This window comes from Solea senegalensis, linkage group LG18 (assembly GCF_019176455.1).
Source record: "Solea senegalensis isolate Sse05_10M linkage group LG18, IFAPA_SoseM_1, whole genome shotgun sequence".
Taxonomy (NCBI): domain Eukaryota; kingdom Metazoa; phylum Chordata; class Actinopteri; order Pleuronectiformes; family Soleidae; genus Solea; species Solea senegalensis.
This window is the reverse complement of record NC_058041.1, coordinates 7,358,350-7,377,540: the sequence shown is the minus strand read 5'-3', so window position 1 is coordinate 7,377,540 and position 19,191 is coordinate 7,358,350. Positions and strand designations below refer to the sequence as shown.

Sequence of the window (19,191 nt, the reverse complement as noted above, 5' to 3'; positions counted from 1 at the left end):
GTTAGTGTGTGTGTGTGTGTGTGTGTGTGTGTGTGTGTGTACCAGTGTGTTTCCGATAACGATATAACTGAAACTTTTCTCGGAAAGAAGAATCGTTTTGTTTGGACTGATGACGCGAGTTCAGCTCTGGAATGCAAAGTCAACAAAACATGCAGGAAAATGTACACCTACCTCTGCAGCAATTATGCGTTTAGACAAAAACAAAGGAGCCCTGTGGATGTAGCATAACAAGCACTCATAGAGTCCGGAGTAGAATGTATGTTTTTGTACAAAAATAGAAAAATAGAAGTGTGGATGCAGCAGAACAGACCATGGAGGGGCTTTTCACACGCTGCCATACTTCTGCTATGTGCATGAGACACTTTCAGCTAAACACAAGGAGGTGTCAAATGGCCCTTAACACCAAGCCACAGTGCAATAAACATGCGGTGAAAGTTGCTTCATAGTGAAGCAACTTTATAATAAATGGGGATAAATATGAAAAGTTATTTCTGATCTGGTTAATCGTCGGCGTGCAGTAATGACATCGTCAAAGCATGCCATTTGTGTTTTCTTTTAAATAATATTCCAACATGAAATAGGAAATGTTGTTCAACACAAATCATCATGTTGTGATTTATTGGAAACAGCGCTCACTTTCTGAAAGCTGAGAGAGGCATTAGTCAGCCGTTCAGGTGTAGTGCCAGGTGGCTGCCTGCGTTTCCACCAGAGGCTTGTGGTTGGGGGTTAGGGGGTTGGGGGTTGTTTGCATAGAATTTTTTGAGCGAGGAGGACAAAAAAAAAATCCACTAATGTAATGACGAAACATGTGACGTGTGTTGCAGAATCAGAATTGTCTCGTCTTTCAAAAAAAAAGGTCATGCTGCTACAAGGTGGATATTTCAAAAATTATGTACTGTGCATTTCTAGGTATAAAAACAACTTTCTGGGTGCAGGGTGTGCCGTCACTGCAGCAACACACACTCATGTAAGATGTTTAATGAGCTGTAAGATTTTTTAAATGACCTCGGTTCAGAACTACTCCCAGTCCCCCAGTCGTGTAAGTACAGACGTTCAGAGAGCCATCAAAAAGATTTCAGAATTGTTATTTGAAGTTTAGAATTTAGGCTTTTTTTTATTACTGAAATGTAGCCTACATTTTCGATGACACAAATGTTCCACAGTATTTTCTCCTGATTATAAAACAATGATGATGATGATTAGGTCAAAGGTGATGTATTTTCAAAGCAAAACAGACACAATCTTCTAAATCAATCTGTGCAGTTTACTCTAAATGGGCTCAATTACAAGAAAACGTTCCAGGAAACAACATATAGGCATCATAGGTTTTCAGTGGGAGTATGTGATATTGTTGAGTAAAACCAAAAGGTGACCAAGGTTCTGGAAAAAGCAGTGGGTTTCCACCACACAGTCACTCAAAACTCTGCCTCTCTACCACACCATATACTTTCAGTTTTCTCCTTATCGAAACACTTGCGAGGTTTCATCGTATGTGAGTCAGCTGTGGTTTTTCTTTTTTTGTTTTGGCTTTTTTGCTCTTTTTTTTACCTGTGGAAGCAAAGCAGGTATGACAATTAAGCTTCTTTTCTTTCCTCTCAGAATAGGTGTAATACATTTCTCTCATCAGCTGAAACACAGAAGAAAAAAAGAAAGTACACACACTTGTATGGAGGATGAAAAGTAGGTGGGTGAGCGTGGCCTGAGAGAGATGTCCAACAAATACTGTGCAGACTTGAGGAAATGGACAGGAAGCTGTTGTACTCCATGCTTACACTGCCCCCTGCTGCTCACACTAATCTGCTGCCAAACCTCCTGGTGCAAGTGTGAGACACACTGCTGTTATTTTTTGAATTCACATATAGTAGATGATGGAACAAAGGCATCCTTTGTGTCCGAACTATAATATCACTTTATTATTGCTGTGTTTCAAACCATTTATTTGAAAAGGAGATCATTTTCTAATGAGGTCCCAAGAGGTCACACTGAGCATATGGCTGCAGAAATGAGCAGCGGCTTCTGATAGAACGTCTCTGGTTTCTCTCTCTTTATTCTCATTTCTTTTCTTTTCTACATTGTTTCCATAGATAACGCTCATCAACCTTTGTTTGCGTCCTGCTTTCCTTCCCTCTCTCCTTTTCCCCTCACTGCATAGATAATTGCCGCGGTCACTTACTGCTCGTCGCCCACCTTCTGTATCCACTCCACATCACATTGCTTGCACGGCGAAGTCATTTCCTGTTGAAGTGGAGCGTGAAATTAGATTAGCATGCAGGTGCTCATGGAATATTGGGCAAAATCTGAAAGCAAGAGCCTGTTGAGACGACATGTTTGAAGGCAGCGTCGGGGCAGAGTATGTAAGAGGGTTGGAGGCATAATTATTATTGGAGCACTGCTTGTGTTTTATGCTTTACTCTGTAGAGCCACTATGGCAGCTCCAGTTATTAGTGGTAACATGAGATTTTATGATTTTGTTAACTGACATATTAGATTCTGTCATGTGGCAATAACAGGTTATTTAAGGTTCATAGTTTTATGAAGACTGAGAATAAACGGAAGCTTGGATTTCTGGCAGCATCATGGATTTGATCTGAAAAGAGACACTTTTTTTATTTTAACCACAAAACTATTTGGATATCATTGTCCATCATCTGGATACTGGAATATCTGGAATATAGACATTTATCTGTCTAGAATTCCCAGGAGGATTATGCTCCCAATGACGTATGTCCAGTGCAGGAATACAGAGAAGGCAAATTTAGTTAACTTCACGAATAAAGTGCTCTGTGTTGCTTTTACATAGTCTTTGACATCACTGAACCCAAATAGACAAAAACAGACACTGACCCTCTCCCTCTGGCTGTTCTGCATCTGTCTCATCTCCTCCTTCAGCCTCTCACACTCTGCTTTCAGCTCCTCTTCTCGCTGACATGCCCCCTGAGCCTCATGCCGTGCCCCCTCCAGCTCTGCCTCGAGCCGCTGCAGCTTCAGGTCCGACAGAGCATCCAGGCTACGGGAGCTCTGAAGTGTCAGGGCCGGACAGTCCAGCACTGGGTGGAGGAAAATGAAGAGTTGGGGGGAGGTCAAGGAGACATGAAACGCAAAGCAAAAGACAACACCACATCCCCCCCCCGCCCTCTGATGACTAATGTAGCTTTCTAACATCCTTGTGTGCTTGTTGTGTAATACAGTATGTACAATAGATGACTATGAAAGAGCAAGAGAGCTGACTTCTTTCAAGGGCAGCATCTTTCACTTTGTACCTGAGTGATGTGATCTGTGTGGGCATGTTAGTGATTCAGCACCGCTCACACAGACTCAGTCCTTGAGTCGGAAGACAATGCTACAGAGCAGCGGTATCATCTTTTCTATCTTCCTGCCTCCTCACCCACACATTTATTTATGCAGTCAGTCACATGTGGTGTACTCACACACACACACACACACACATGCTGTACACGGTCAGCACTACATTACTATTGTACATTACTACCTACTCACGTGCACATTAAGGAACAAAAAAGGCTAATCTCACTACTTATGATGCCTGTGCAAAATGATACAGTCTCTTCATAGAGGTATTTATCATCAGTAAAGGCATCCACTTAAGTGGCAATGACATATTTCCTCCATTTTTCTATCAGCCACCCACAGCGTTAATGAGAATAGAGATTAAGTTTTTCTCACTGTAAAGGCTTAAATATTCTTTGCCCATCATCTGTCTAACCCTAAGCTGCAACTCAAAGTTGACAGACATCACCAAAAACCTGGCAACATTTGGACATATGTAAATCAAGTGGAAAGTAAGTTAATATTCTCAGCTGAGTCGCCCCCTAGAGGCTATTCAATATAGTCCTTCCTGGTTGTCCTCAACACACAAACTGTAAGACTATGTGTACTTTATCTATATATACGCATGTATATGGAGACTATAGTGGTACAAGAAGTTTCCCTGTCTGATGCAACTTCATGCATTTCTGACACAGGAATTAATTTGCATGGTAATAAGTGGATTTATCTGGCAGGTTTCTCTGGCATTTGGATATACAGACTGGTGAGTGCAGAGATAACTCTGTGCAGATGGAAGGAACAGGCTGAATAATGCGGATACCGAACTTGTCACTCAACTCGGAGTGTTTTTAGGACCAGAACGACTGAATTTCAATCAGCGGCACCTGCATAGATCACAGGTCTGTTGTTGGGTGACTCGGGTGTTGGAACAAACTGTTCAAGAATGTTTTCTCCATGAAACTGAAGATTCACCTGACCTCAGTTAAAGCGCTTTTTTGGACAAATTGTTGGATTGGATTTATATATCTTTGAATAACGGGGGCGGATAGGAGATGTGATTAATAGTGAAAGTTAGTCTACATATATATATATTCAGTAAATAGATTAATAAGTACGCGTTTATTTCGACAATGCAAGTTTATTTATATAGCAATGTTTAACATTAAGTTGGTTCAGTTTGCAAAGGGCAATTTGCAATTAAAAATAGCAAACTGATTCCCAACAGATAGGAAATACGATACAGTTGTCCCAAATGTATTAGTTGATTTAAATAATGATTTCAAACTATTTTTTTGAGTGGTTCATGTAGCACATAATTGAAAATGATTCAGAAATGCATTTTGCAATAAATTATTATTTACCTGACACCGTACCATATGAATAAATGAATGCTAAATGAATAGTATATTTATGTGGATATTCATAATTATCTCACTGCAATAGGATTTGTCTTAGTAAGTGAAGCACTTTTCAGTGTTACGTTGGATTAAGTGGAGAAATATTTGTCATGTCCAGTCCTTGACTTGTTCTCCACACCAGAGCTGTGAGTGCAGGCTTACTTACTGTGCGTGTCGGGGCCGGCGTGCAGCTGCAGATACTGCATGTCCTTGCTGTGCAGCTGCATGTTGAGCTTCTGCAGGGAGTTGTCCCTCTGCCTCAGAACGGACTCCAGGTTCAGGATGCGCTCGACGTGCTTCTCCACCAGGCTTGTCTGTAATCACACAGGGTTTATTTTTCTACACTAAGTAAACAGCATTCAGTTATTGATGTAGGTTTTATTTACATGTGGGGGAAAACTGTGAATAATTCATAGTCCACAATAACAACGATTCCTTTATCATTTGCTGTAGTGCTAGCATATTTTAGCCACTTTTTTATTTTTTATTCTTTTACGATGTAGAGTGGATGAATCACACATGCAGACACTAAGAAACTGTATAATTATACACATTATGTAGATGTGTGTGGGTGTAGGTGGAGCTCCATATTAAATACGGCAGCCACAGTTTTTAGTAACACTGCCAGCGGGTCAGTTCATGTCAGGTGGCACTTCCATCACTGTTGGTGCTCCCCATCCCTTAATCACTGACTGCATGAAACTGCTGAGGCTGCGCGGCATGAGCTGCTAAGTGGACTTCAGTCTCATATGAGACGGTTTAGAATCACGGAGGGGATCTGGGAGAAAACCAGCCAACCAGTCTGTTCAGTTGGAAGAATCGACACGTTCTGGATCGACATGTTATGGATGTATCATGTCGACATGAACATAAAGCCGGCATCTAATTTTTCATTTTAGTATGTTTTAAAACATGCCACGTTGAAATTACTTGGAAAATAAATATTTGCATTGATGATTTTTGGGGAAATTTACAGTAGACAGCATTCATCGGTCCAAAAAGGAAACGGTTAGTGTTTTATGTCAAATACATTTTGCCAAATGACTCTCAAATGGCATGTCTTTCTGAAGCACTGTTCTCTCAGAAGGCAATTACTTTAAAATGAAATGTATTAGTCCAAAGTGCACAATAAACGTAAAGTTATTTTTTTTATATCTTGCTTCTACTGTCAGGGTAGTTAATGTCAGCAGAGAAAAATAAACGCAAATGTATATATACAGTATTTCAATCCAATTTATTGCAAGAGGTGTTGAATGATGTGCAGCAATTATCCCCACTTGACTTTCTTGCAGATTTTGTAACCTGGTTACAGGGATTTTCTCCCATTAAACCACAAGAGCATGAGTGAGATCCATCACTGACACTGGACAGTGTTGGCTCACAGTCAGTACATGTATATCCCAAAGGTGTTGAATGGGTGAGGTTGAGGTCAAATCTCTGTGCAGGCTAGTCTGGTTCCTCCACACCAGACTGAAAGAAACGTTCTCTCTTTGGGAGCATTTTCCTCTTTCAAACACAATTGAGTCACAATTGTGCAATGTTATTATTCTCCCCTGGAGCTATGAAATCGGGACCACGGAGCAAACAATATATGAGGGTGGGCTGAAAAGTTCATAGGCTGACTGAGAATAGCAATGAAACTTGGCATGCATTACATTTTCAACCTTTAAACTGCATTGTTTCCTTCCAGATAAACCCACATTTTAAAGGTAATTGAGGACTTTGAAGATGAATCCTAGAGACATTTTGTGAACATGGGCATAATTTGACACCTTGGTGTTGCAATCATCTGCAGAATGTGTTAAGGCCCCAAGGACATTCACTGTGCTGACATGGTTGCTACAATAGGGGATGATGCTCCAGCTTTATCAACTGTGAAGTCGCAGAAATGTGAATTCAAGAGGGATAGAAAGCTTTGAAGATGCCCTAAGGTCCAGACGTCCTGCTACAGCCACCACATGGTGATGGATGTAGCATATGTAATATGTAGACAAAATAAATCACAATTGATCAATTCAATTCCATCATCATCTCAGCCAGTGAACTTTCCAGTCCACCCTTGCACCTGTCTGACCATATAGTGTTATATTTGGCAATTTAACTTTTTAACAGGTTTCAATTCAGAATTATTAACCATTTACTTTTTATTTCCACCCCTTCACATCCGAGCGGTAAAGTGTATGGATGAACTTGTGAGCCACATGCCTCCTGAGTAAAGTGTCTGTAGAATAATGACTGAACAAAGTCTCTGACCATCTTGTCGAGATCCCTCTGGAGGTTGTTCTTCTCCATGTGAATTTTCTCGTAGGCCTGGATCACGTCTTCCAGCTGCTCCTCTCTCTCCTTTCTCTTCTGGAGCTGTAAATGCGAGAGAAACAGAGGCAGAAACTGAAGAAAAAGCTCATATTTTTTCCTTTTGTCAGTATTTAAAAACCTTGCGAGACGTCAACTGTGTCTCTTCGGAAAATGTTGTGTAACCATGGAAATTGGGGACACGACAATCCTGACACCTCAGCATGTACCGCAATTCCTCCTGCAGCTCGACAAGTGGATAAATCATTAATTTTAACAAGAAAGTTCAACACTACTTAAAATAAATGACTTCCCTGGTGTCCTGCTGCTCTATTCTCCACTTACTGTGGAGTAATACAGGAGCAACTTTCACTGGATGCCATAATCACATACCATCTGACACATGTGAGGGCGGTGACGTCCACCAAGCTGAGTGAAATGAAGAGGTTTCAGGGCAGAGGACAGGGGTGGATGGTATAAATGGTAGAGAAAGTACACTGTATGTTGATGTTGTGTTGGCCTATAGAATCGTCACAGTGCGAGAGCGGCATAGACATCACTGCACCAGTGGGAAGCGGCAATTAATTGAACCATTTTCTGTCTGCCAGAAAGACGACTCACAGCAAACTGTGACGTCATCCGCCTGCGCAAGAGATTCATCTGGAACACATGATGCCAAGTTGGGCTTTTTTACGGCCAAAAGTGGCAACACAGGCAAGGAGTTTGTTCGAAAAGACCATTTTTTTCTTAGATTACAACAACTTGGCTCTAGTTTTTTTAAAAAGTGTCAGACAACAAGCAGAAACTGACAACGATAGAATACATAATGAAGTATAAATTCACTGTCCTGCCTAGCCATAGATACCAAGACCACACAGAAACATATGCTGCAAAAGAAACTGGCACAACAAAAAAACCTGGCTGAGAACAGCTTGTCATCAGACACGAGGAGAAGTCACCGCGAGCGAGGAGAGCACGATTAATCCAGGAAAAAGAAAAAAGGATTTGAAAGTTTTAAAAATATAATCTCATTATCACCTTTTTACATTTTCACTTTAGTGTGGATGCTGGCTAGATGGCATACATAACTTATTTAAGAGTTGTCTTTAGAGAGTATTTTTAGTTTAATTAGTCTTTAACAACACTGCAGTATAAAACATTAGATATTATTGTAGCATGGAACGTGGCTTTTCCACCTCCTCTTCAATCTTTATGTAAAAAAAAAAGAAAAAGAAAATGGTTGAGATGTTCCTTTTTCCTCCCATTGTACAACAATGATGCCAAATTACCTCAGGTGCTTCTATGTTGTGCTTTTAGAGGCAGATTACACCTCACTCCCTTTTTATAGCATCATAAAACTAATTAAATGTCTTAGGAAAATAAAAAGTGAACATAAATAATTGTTGTAGGGACTGTGGAAAATAACAGAAAGCATCTTTGTTTAGAAAAAAGACATGTTTTGGCTTTATTCTTTAGAGGCTCTGGTTGATGAAACAACACAGTTGGCAGCGTGATTGGTTGTTCACAAACACAACATTCATGCAAAAGGGGGGTAAAACGTTAAAAACACTACCCATCTCTAACTCTAATCCTTACCTGTGAAAATCTTCCACTGTCAAAATATTTGATATTTCAGCTACATCCAAGCTATTCGGATTCACTCTCCTTTAACTACTTCCTTTTAGCTTTTATACCTGAAGTTTTGTTTGTCTGTAACTATTTGCACTATTTGTGCTGCTATCTTGGAAGAAGATATCTTGTATCTCAACGTACCTTCCTGGCTGAATAAAGGAGACATAAAATAAAAATAAATCAAATATTAGTCGAGGTACAGTACTCTATTGACACATTTTTCATGCATGTTAAATATTTCAAATTTGCATAGAAAATCATAACAAAAGGACAACAAAAAAGAGAAGAATTGCAGCTTTTGTTCTTTACCAATTGCATTGTTTCAAATTGCAAATTGTTCGGCCATAATCTATACCCAGCTTTTAATTGATGCTTTTGAGGATTTTAACTAAGTTTGCATGTGGCGTGCTGGATTGGTGGTTTTGGTTGTTGCATGAGTCTAGTAGCAGCAGTTGCACATGTGCATTTCATTTGTCTGACACTACTTTACGTATAGGAAGTGTGCGTGTTTTTATTCAGTGCGGGTGGAGGGGTGCAGGTCCCGTCCCAGCAGAGCATGCCCAGTGAGCCATTGCACATTTCATTACTCTAAACGGTCCGTGTCAGAGCCGTGTGACCTTGTTTGTCCCACACTAATCGTTTCTGCTGCTCCCATAAACCATTTCCTTCCCCTCTCTTTCTTGCAATCTAGCTCACTCTTTACCACGGCTGCCACCAGTGTTACCACTGCCTTCCTGTGTCTGTTGTTTCTCACATTTATTTTACAGTCGAGTTCACACAGTCATAGAAATCGTGGTACTGTGAATTATGAGGGGAAATCATAGTTGAGTGTAAATAAGGTTTTTTATTTATTTTAGTTTATTTAATCTTGATCTAACTGGGAATAAAACTCGCTGAGATTGAAAATCTCTTTTGCAAGAGTGTCCTATAGACCAAGACTAGGGGACAGTATACATATAGGTTTCATATACTGTATAGTAAAACGTCAAGATACATTTAAGAAGACCTAATGCATTTTTTTTCTTCCATATGGTGAACAGAAGCAGCGAGTTCAGTCCTAATTACACTGTCTCAAAAATAGACCAGTTTAAAAATCCCATGTCACACTGCTCCATATCGGACGGTTCCCAGTCATTTTGCTTGGACAGCAGCTTTAGCATGTGTACACTGTGCAGGCTTGGCCTCATTTCACTTTCAATTCATGCACATGGAGGAAGGCATTTTTTTTTTTTTATGTACAGAGAAAAAGCATTTGTGAGGTTTTCTCTTATTTCTTAAATATCTTCCATATCCTGTTATATATGTATGTGTGTGTGTGTGTATATGTATATACACCTCAGCCTTCTCTCCCTCTCTGCTCTGTTTCTTTCCATCTCTCTTATTACGCCTCCTCTCTCGTCTACTCTGTGTTTCCCCCCGTTGTCCTCAAACGTCCTCTTACCTCGTGGGTCAGGACGTTGACTCTCTGCTGCAGGTTGCCATTTTCTGAGTGCAGCAGCGCCGTCTCTTTGCTCTCAAAAGAGCAATAGGAGTTGGTGTCATCGCCAAACTCGTTGATCATAGGAAACTGCAGAAACAAAAAGGAAAAGAAAAAAAAGATGTTAGCATTTTTACAGTAATAATAAGGTTAGGTCCAGCTGTAGAGAACACAATTTAATAACTAAATAATACACTGAGATTCATATTGCTCCGCTTATTTGCTTACACTGCCTCCTTTATTGCTGCTGTACCGCTGGTTACATCTGTGTTCTGTTGCTATTTAATCATAAAAATACATTTAATTTAATAATGATAATCTCATAATATGATGACTTTTGTCTCGTAACATCATGACTTTTCTTATATTACGACTTTATTCTCGGACGATTAAATTCTTTTTTCCCTCTTCAGTTTGGGCCTGCTGTAATACTCCGTCGTAGATTTCACACTGGGATCATTAAAGATTCATCTTGCATCAATTATAATATCCATTTGGCCCAGATATAACTCTGAGATTTGGGTTGTTTTAACTCATTACTTATTTTTTCTTGAACTGGAATACATGGTGGAATTTGTGGGTAGAATATGTGTGTGTGGGTTTTCACTGTGTCTTCCGGCTTCCTCCCACAGTCCAAACACATGCAGATTGGGGATTAGGTTAATTGGCCTCTGTATGTTGTCCCTGCCATGGACTGGCGACCTGTCCAGGGTGCACCCCACCATTTGCCCTATGTCAGCTGGGATTGTCTCCAGCCCCCACAACCCTCATGTGGAGGATGGGGCGGTAGATAATGGATGAATTGATGGATTTTTATCTGTCAGTCCTCTTAAACAATTTACATCCCACACAATGAAATAAGCTGTCAGTCCAACAAACTAGTTGAACAGAGGGTGCTACTGTGAGATATTTATTTTAATGTTTTTGCATGAACGTGGTATCAACAAATTCTGCAGTTCTGATTCTCTCGCAAGAATTTGGAAAATATTCCAAATCCGAGCATAAAGATACTGCAGACACTTTTTTAAAGTTGTGGTTGAAATAACAGAGACTCAGTCATGCTCTGTGCTTTTTTTCATCTGTGAATTGTATCCATATTCCTAGGAATGTATATCATGCTTATATGCATTTCAAGTCAATTCATTGTTAGTTAGTAGAAATAAATGTCATTTGTAATATTTTCATTTTTAGAACAAAGACACATCAGTTGTATCAATATGCGTGAATAATTGCGTCTTCTGTGGCTACGATTATGCTGTTTATGTAATGATGCACACTGTAGAATGTGCATTAATAGGCTTTACCAAGTTTACTGCCGTCTTACCTCGAGGCCATTTGTCTCGTTGCAATGCTAAACTATTGTTTGTTAGCAGGCTGCTGTGATGGCAACACACAAGACCGAGTTATACAACCGCATGTGGTTCAGCCTAAATGACCACATTTACATTTAGAGTGCTGAGCGTAAGTGCAGAATGCTGTAATGTCTGTTTGAGGGGCAAACAACCCTTTTCCATTTAGCGGAACACTTCTCTGTGCTCACTTTAACAGTAAATGTTCCCAATATGGGCAAACTGCCTCACTCCCTTCCTTGGGGGGGGCTTTAAGCCATGTTCAAAGCCACATGAGGCACTTCCATCTGCGTCACTACAGATGCTCTATTCGGGACACGGGACAGAGATGTGGACAATTCAGGAGTCAGTGTTGTGTGTCCCCAGTGTCGGGATTGATGATCCTAATCTAAATCTAAAAAAAGACGCTGTATTTACAAAGGCACAGGTTTGAGAGCTTCCTACACCTGTTCTCCCTAAATCAACACCTGGTTCTGCCACTTGTGAGCGATCGGTGCTGAGCCAGCGAGCAGCCGTTCACTGGATGCTGCCCTGACACAGAGAGTCCAACTGCGGCGAGTCAAAGTGCATTTCCATCAAAGAAATCAATTCAATAGAACCTTTTAAAGCGGAAAATGTCGGTGGTCACAATAAAAAAAAAACATCGGCTTATTTGATTTCGATGTCACCCCTCTAGATTCAAAAGCGTTTGGGTGTTGCAGTTCAACACAAACATCATAGAAAATTCAAAGTTTTAATTTCCCTGCCAACATTATCCCTTGTAGACCACGATGCAGGAACAGCTTGAATATAATCGTCCTCAGCATTTTGAAGCATTTCCTTTCCTCTACTCTCAACATCAAACAATGAATCATCAGTTGAACTACTGATGCTGCGCTCCTTCTACTTCCTCACATACTTGAAGTGAAAGTGGGCGACATTAAGCTGAGGGGACAGTCAGGTGCATTACAGCTTCACTGCCTTTTAATTCCTAGAAGAGGCAGAACACCAAAGCCTAATGATAAGAAGAAGAATGTCCAGGACTAATTTCTCTTCAATCCTCCTTTGTTCTTAATTCCAGCTATTTTTCTCCCTCATACTTCATGTTTTATCTCTTTTTACTTAGTTAATTTCCCTTTTCTGTAACTTACACTTCATTCTTCTGCTATTTAGGTCCCTCTTTCCACTTATTTTTCAATTTTTCCCTCATGGTCTGTCCTCCCACACTGATCCTCTGCACTCCTTACTGCCGATTCCTGCTTCAGTTGCTGCTCCCTCAACCAATTGGAAACTTCTTCTACCCCCGGGCTTTCAGGGCCAGCTGTGCAGACATTTTACAGTGTCACTGACTTTTAAGCCAGAGCTTAGTCGATATTTTGTGTTGCACGACTCAGAGTGAACCTCCAAATTGTTCTGAAATGTTCAGAACGATGAAACAAACCTGTGACCTTTGTTTGGAATACATTGACAGCACCATTCCTTGTAGCCGTTTCCCTGCTGGGCTCAGTTTCACCGATAACATTGTTTATTTCCATGTCTGTCTGAGATATAATCTCAGAATATAAGCAACAAGGCCTTACCTTGAATTATATTTGCAAAATGTATCACCATCACATTCCACATCCAATAATCTGGTTAGAATTAGCCTTGAAACTACTTAATGTTAAGCGTGTGCATCGTTATTACAAGCAGTGGCCAAAACAGCAGCCTTCGAATAAATCATCTAGACAATACATTAAAAATAAATGAGATTATAACCACTTGTTTTTCTTCTCTGATGGAGTGAGGGAGATTCAGGAGAAGCGTGCTAATGAAAGCTGCGATGACTGATTAATTTCTGACAAAGATGCTTAAAATCTCCTGGTTCCTTAGTATGGCAAATGAAAACGACCTCAAAATAATCTGCAGATAAATCGATGCATGGATTAATTGCAAATGCCTTAGATATGACGGGAACTGCTATAATGACAGAAGCCTGAGACCTCCCATAATATCCAGATACTGAAAATAACGCAAAATAACTCATGTGAGCAATTAATTCAGTTCCAACAGCTGGCAGGGCTCCTTTCGGTTGTTACAAATGGGATTTCATATTAATTATTAATTTAAACATGAGTTAATACTTCAGTAGCTCTCTGCCCTCTATGTATCCTTTTTCGATTCAAGCGTATTCCCCACACCGTTCCAGGACCAAAGCCCCGACGATGCTTGTTTCATCTCTGTGTTCAATTACACTGCTTCAATAAAAGTTATGTTAAAGGTGAGTGGATGGTTCTCCTTCCCCCTCAAAGGCTTCAGATAAATCAAAAAAACCAAACTGGCGATGTCGATGTGCTCTTTTCTGTGATACCAAACTTGGACAAAAACAACTTAGATCATTATTTTCTTTTCCACAAATTAACCTTTGATGTAAAACCCCTTTACCTTAATCTCATATATTTTGAGCTTCCTCTTGATGCTGGTGTTCTCCCGCTCCAGACAGACCAGCCTCGTCTTGATTTCCTGATAGGCTGTGATAAGGGCAAAGTGGGAGGCTGAGTAGACATCTTCGGGAGGCAGGGGCGAGGAGCGCCACACCACGCTGCCACAGCCATCCTCCTTCAGGCCCCCTGCGTCGCCGCCTCCTCCCAGCAGCTCCAGCTCACCTCCACTGAATAAAGACTGCATCGCTCCGGTCCTCAACCTGTGAACCAGACATGGACAGAGATTGCCTTATTTATTATTAAATCACCAGATTGTTCCCATGCAATGAAGAACTTCCCCACAAAAAATATCACCACTTCCTACTGCAGTAATCCCTAAGATATCAAGCCGGCAGCTACTTGCAACAAACAAACAGAAAAAGAAAAAGAACAAAGCAATCTTCAGCTGAGAGCAGGCCAATGGCTGGCTCACACAATGTGAAATATTCAATAGCAAAGTGGGTACAGAGAGACGCAGTGGGAAGACTGAGGAAAAGATGTTCACTGTGAATGACCCAGCCGCTTATTGCGTCTTAACATTTCAGATGGAGATATCATTTTCCAGTTAGTCACACTGAGCATGTTTATACGCGCACTAATACTCAGGTAATAGTTTGTCTGGGATGTTACATTTACAATCAGCACAGAGGAAGCTGATGTGTCCTCACTCTGTGGTTCGTACTAAAACTATATGCCAAGTAAACAGTGACTCAGCATGAGCTGAGCAGAGATCCAACATCACCAACTTTTATAACAAAAACATACTGTATAGTAAATCGTTGCCACAGTGAACAATGAAAACTGCAAATAACCAAATATCGTGTGGCGCCGTTGTGGCGCACGTCAGAGGCTGCAGCAGCCACCGCGAGAACCGCTCGTCTCCTGCAGATGTCAAACGTGCGTTTTACATGCATCATTAATGTAAGCTGAGAATTTGAATTGAATCTAAAAGCACTACAGGTGATGTATGAACATCTGCAATCACTCCTTGACATTTCTGTACCTGATGAGATACCTTAACAGTTGAGGTTGAATCCACGTCACTAAATTAACTATGTTTGCAGGGCTTTACTCCAGCTAATGACCAACAGTGACAGATGAGAGCAGAACATCTGTGTGTGTGTGTGTGTGTGTGTGTGTGCCATCTTTTTGGAGAGGCTTTTAAATTTTATTGCTGGAAACTCAATCTAAGTCCAAACAGTGGCAAATGCAATGCCAAATGACCACAAATTGACAAAAAGAAAAAGCTACATACCAAAACAAACACCAAATGGTCAGATGTGTGCACCTGCTTATCGCTGCATATTCCTGCCTTGTACATTATCATAGTGTTTTTGTTTTTCATATTTCATAAGTTGAGTGAAGGAGGGACCTGCACATATTTTGCATTTCTCAGTTGTTTACACAGTATAATGAGGATAAAGCCGCGGTACTTGCGTTGACTCGTATGTTTATTTTCTCTTGCAGATACACGCGCTACCTTTGTTCCTCTCGTTTGCGTCGCCTCTGACAAAACTGATGTGAGCTTCTCTTTGATTGTGTGTGTGTACTGTAGCTGCTGCTGATACGTTAGCCGGGTTGCATGAGCCTGTTCCATCACACGGTACTTGAGCTTCGACAAACTATTTTTAATGACTAGGATGATTAATCAGCTGGGTTGGTGGCTGACCACTCTGACCAATGACCGGCAACAGGCCTTGGTCTCCCTCCGCTGCCCTAAAGCTGTCAGTGGTGATAAATGGCACCTGTGATGTCACAGGCCTTTTTTTTTTTTTAATGCAGCCACAGATGGGACATTTGCACAAAAGGAATGTTTGACAAAGCCCTGCACATTGACAAAACGGTCTGATTTACGGGTACTGAGAGAGTTACACAACAGCCAGTTGATTTGATGTACACCAGAAAGGAGGCCTTCCTGACTCCCAGCATCGCCTTATGAGTCAGCCATTGCCTACTGAGCTATTTTCATCTTCTCCCTTCCTCCTCGTTGCTATTTTTCCCTGTGTTTCAAGAGAGGGGGGGAAATAAAGCCTCAGCCAATCTATCGCTCTTTTCCTTGCTGGTCTAACAGGATGATCCAAAAGCACTCCTACATGCACACACGTGCACATAAATGCACGTGTGTGCGTGTGTTTGCCGTGTGAGGAAGAGTCGCCACATAGGAAAATGCACGTATGGACAGAAATGCCTGTTCGAACAATCAGACAACACACACTGTACTTGTGTGATGTGCTGTGCCAGCAGCCTAAAAACGGCCATTTTTAATGAAAAATCTTTTTTTAAAACCTTTTAAAGCAGCTGTATGTTCAACATAGCTAACAGCTGACCCACAGGTCAACAAATCGCTGTAGGCAATTTTGTTGCAAGAAGGACACAGATAAGCATATTACTTAAAATAAAAAACTTAAAAAGGAGAGTGGCAATAAATGAATGTACTTTAACCGTCACCAGCAACGCTTTTTATAGAGTTGTTATAGAGGGCACTGACAACAGCCTTTTATTCTTTTTTTGGGTAGTGTTACATGAGGAAAAGGCACTCAGGTGGGATGAGGACTTAAAAAACGCTTCGCTCGCGTGCGTGTGTGTGTGTGTGTGTGTGCGTGTGCGTGTGTTTTCATGCAAAAGCAACTGAAGCCATAACCAAAGCCGTCCAGTTAATTGTGCTCCATTTATTGCATTTGGTCTTAAAACGACCCCCGAGGAAAATAAGAACGAATTGCCACAGTTTTGGATGAATACTGCATAAGAAAAATGCATATTTGGGGGTTTAGTGTTGTATTTAGTGATGTTGTGTACATGAAACCCCTATAGAAGCAGCATAAACAATCTACCTACGTTCCAGCTGGTGTTATGATTTAATAGCGGATCTTCACGCTGTAGGCTATACCCCTATGTGAAGCAAAAAATACACTTGCTACATCAGCAATAGACAAATACCTGCCTCTCCACTAGCTCTCATGCTGTGGTAAAGAAGGTGTAGCAGAGACAACGGATAGATGTGGCTTCAGACAGAAAAAGAGACACACTGAGATCTATTTTGTCTGTGCTTCTTTGGTTGGAAGGATTTTATAGCACACACACACACACACACACACACACACAGAGAGAGAGAGACACGCATGCGTATGCAGTTTGCTCTTACTAAGCTTCTCTTCTTTTTTGCTCTCTGTACCTTTCTGCCCAAAATATCCCTCATCCAGCATCATCCCCCACCTCCTTCCCAATCATACAAAATCCACTCTATCTCCTTGACCTCGGGCTCATTTACTGAGGCTCTCTGGGCCCCACTGGACTATAGAAGTGAAGGCAGATACTCTTCTCCCAACCAGCTCCAAGCTTCATAATAGCGATTTACCACTGGAAGTCATACATTACCCACGGCCCCACACGGCATATACGTTGTTGCTGCTGAGATTTCCTCCCCTGCTCTCTCTTCCTTTCCTTTGTCTCATCTCCTACACTCTCCTAGCCCTTTCTGTGTCTCCAGGGATTACAGCACCAATCCTCTCCCTCTGTGTCACTGCCGTCATCTGCAAAAATCAAGAGCCATGAACCGAGTGACTTGTGTTCTCTGCGTGCACGGCGGTGGCAATTTTACACGCACTCGGTCTCATGTTTGAATTAGCTCCCGAGTCATGTTTTTGTAAAAGTCACAGAGACACTGTGAAAAGGTCGGACCGGCTGACATGTTCTATCAAGTCGGAATCCGGTCTTAACTGTGTAATTGTCTAAAGTGCACACACCCGCGTGGTTCCATCGGGGTTGTGCTTATAGTCTCCTAATCAATCATGCATCTGCTGTGGGCATAACATGCAACAAACATAACAGAGCGCCATCTCCCATTCCCTTTAAAGGCCAGATCTGCCCACAGTTTGGCATGTTGCCGAGTAGAGAGGGCAGTTCTCTGCAAGAGTCAAGAGACTAATCTGTCCCTGGAAGCAACATTTACTCTCCATCCTGCTCTCCTGAGAACATTTGATTGTTAATAGTAGCACATACACGAAACTAAGAATAGTGAACATGCCTAATATTATACATGCTTTGCATCAGCATCAGCGTTTTACTCAAATAGCTTCACAGAGCTTGGGCACTGCTGGCATTAGGCAGCATAATTGTCACACAGCTGATTATATAAACGAGTACAATTTATGAGGAGATCTGTTCGACGGGTGCAAAGCAGGAATGAGTGTCCCTCATGCTGACCATGCTCATAAATTAAGAAGAGAGCAGTTCAACTAACTTCGTAACAAATCTATCACTGGCGCAGATGAGAGAGAGCTTCTTTTCTTCTTAACATTTGACACCCCATCCCAGAATAACACATCAGCAATGCAACTCCGTCCATAAATACAGTATTATGCATTACAAAACATTCAGATCAAGCAGTGTGACTCTTTAAAATATGTCATATTAAGGTCTGAGTGCACAAAGTGCAAAGGAGTTATTTGCCTTTATGTTCACTTCTCCCAGTTCAGTCTGTTTAAAATGTTCCCTGCATTTATCCGTCGTTGCTATAAGAGGGAACAAGCTTCATCCATTTACAAACATCCATAACCCAATCAAATCCCGGCGCTGGGCCTTTTGGTAAATACCGCCTGTCATATTTTGAGATTCCTTCGAGGGCTGAAGCAACAGATGATTGTTCTTTGGACAGGAAATTTGTTTGTGAAGGCCAAATTACTAATCTTACATTGCAGTCGATTATAGTGAGGCAAATCTCTTATTCCAGATATTAATATGGATGATTTCTGTTCTGGTAGCTTATCTTGTGGTTAATACAACTTCACTGTAAACAACACAAGCTATTTTATTTCATTCTCCTCTCTAAAGCATATATGTGTATGTGTATATGTGTGTATATATATAAATATATATACTGTGTATATCTCGGCATGTGTTGTATCCTGCAGGGCATAAATATATGAGAGCAGTAGAAATCGTGGCAGCTAGGTCAAGGCTGGGTTTCCAAGTGATAAGAGAACCAGGATCAAAGGGGAGACTGGGGATTGAGTCCCAGCAGAGGGGTTTAATATTAAAGTTTGCAGGAAGATCCAACCACTTTCCTTTCTATCTCTGCCTCTACCTCTGTTCACTCTTTATTTCTCTGTTCCCTGAGTCTTACCTCCTCTAATCCCATCAGCCCTTTTCATGCAACTTCATACACTCTCTGTAACACATCACATTACAAAATTACATGTAAACATGTTCGTCCAACCTGAGATGGTACTAAATTAAATTTCTCCCAATCAACACGCCCACATAATGCAATATTGGTTCAATCTGACCAGAATTGGACTCTCCAGTTGGCCTGGGGG

General features: G+C 41.1%; 1 protein-coding gene across 2 annotated transcripts in view; it reads right to left on the bottom strand.

Annotated features, from left to right (window-relative positions):
• The window catches only part of tbkbp1 (TBK1 binding protein 1), a 46,099-nt gene that overhangs the window by 10,894 nt on the left and 16,014 nt on the right, over positions 1 to 19,191 (bottom strand). The window contains exons 1-7 of one of the 2 annotated variants that reach the window (XM_044014548.1): positions 17,252 to 17,283; positions 13,839 to 14,097; positions 10,051 to 10,176; positions 6,939 to 7,043; positions 4,852 to 4,999; positions 2,845 to 3,047; positions 2,174 to 2,235 (exon numbers count right to left, since the gene is read on the bottom strand). In XM_044014548.1, the coding sequence (XP_043870483.1) occupies positions 2,174 to 2,235; positions 2,845 to 3,047; positions 4,852 to 4,999; positions 6,939 to 7,043; positions 10,051 to 10,176; positions 13,839 to 14,081 (887 nt within the window). In that variant the 5' untranslated portion in view covers positions 14,082 to 14,097; positions 17,252 to 17,283. Of the gene's footprint in view, positions 1 to 2,173; positions 2,236 to 2,844; positions 3,048 to 4,851; positions 5,000 to 6,938; positions 7,044 to 10,050; positions 10,177 to 13,838; positions 14,098 to 17,251; positions 17,284 to 19,191 lie in introns of those variants that run through there. The other variant, XM_044014547.1, reaches the window with a different exon arrangement.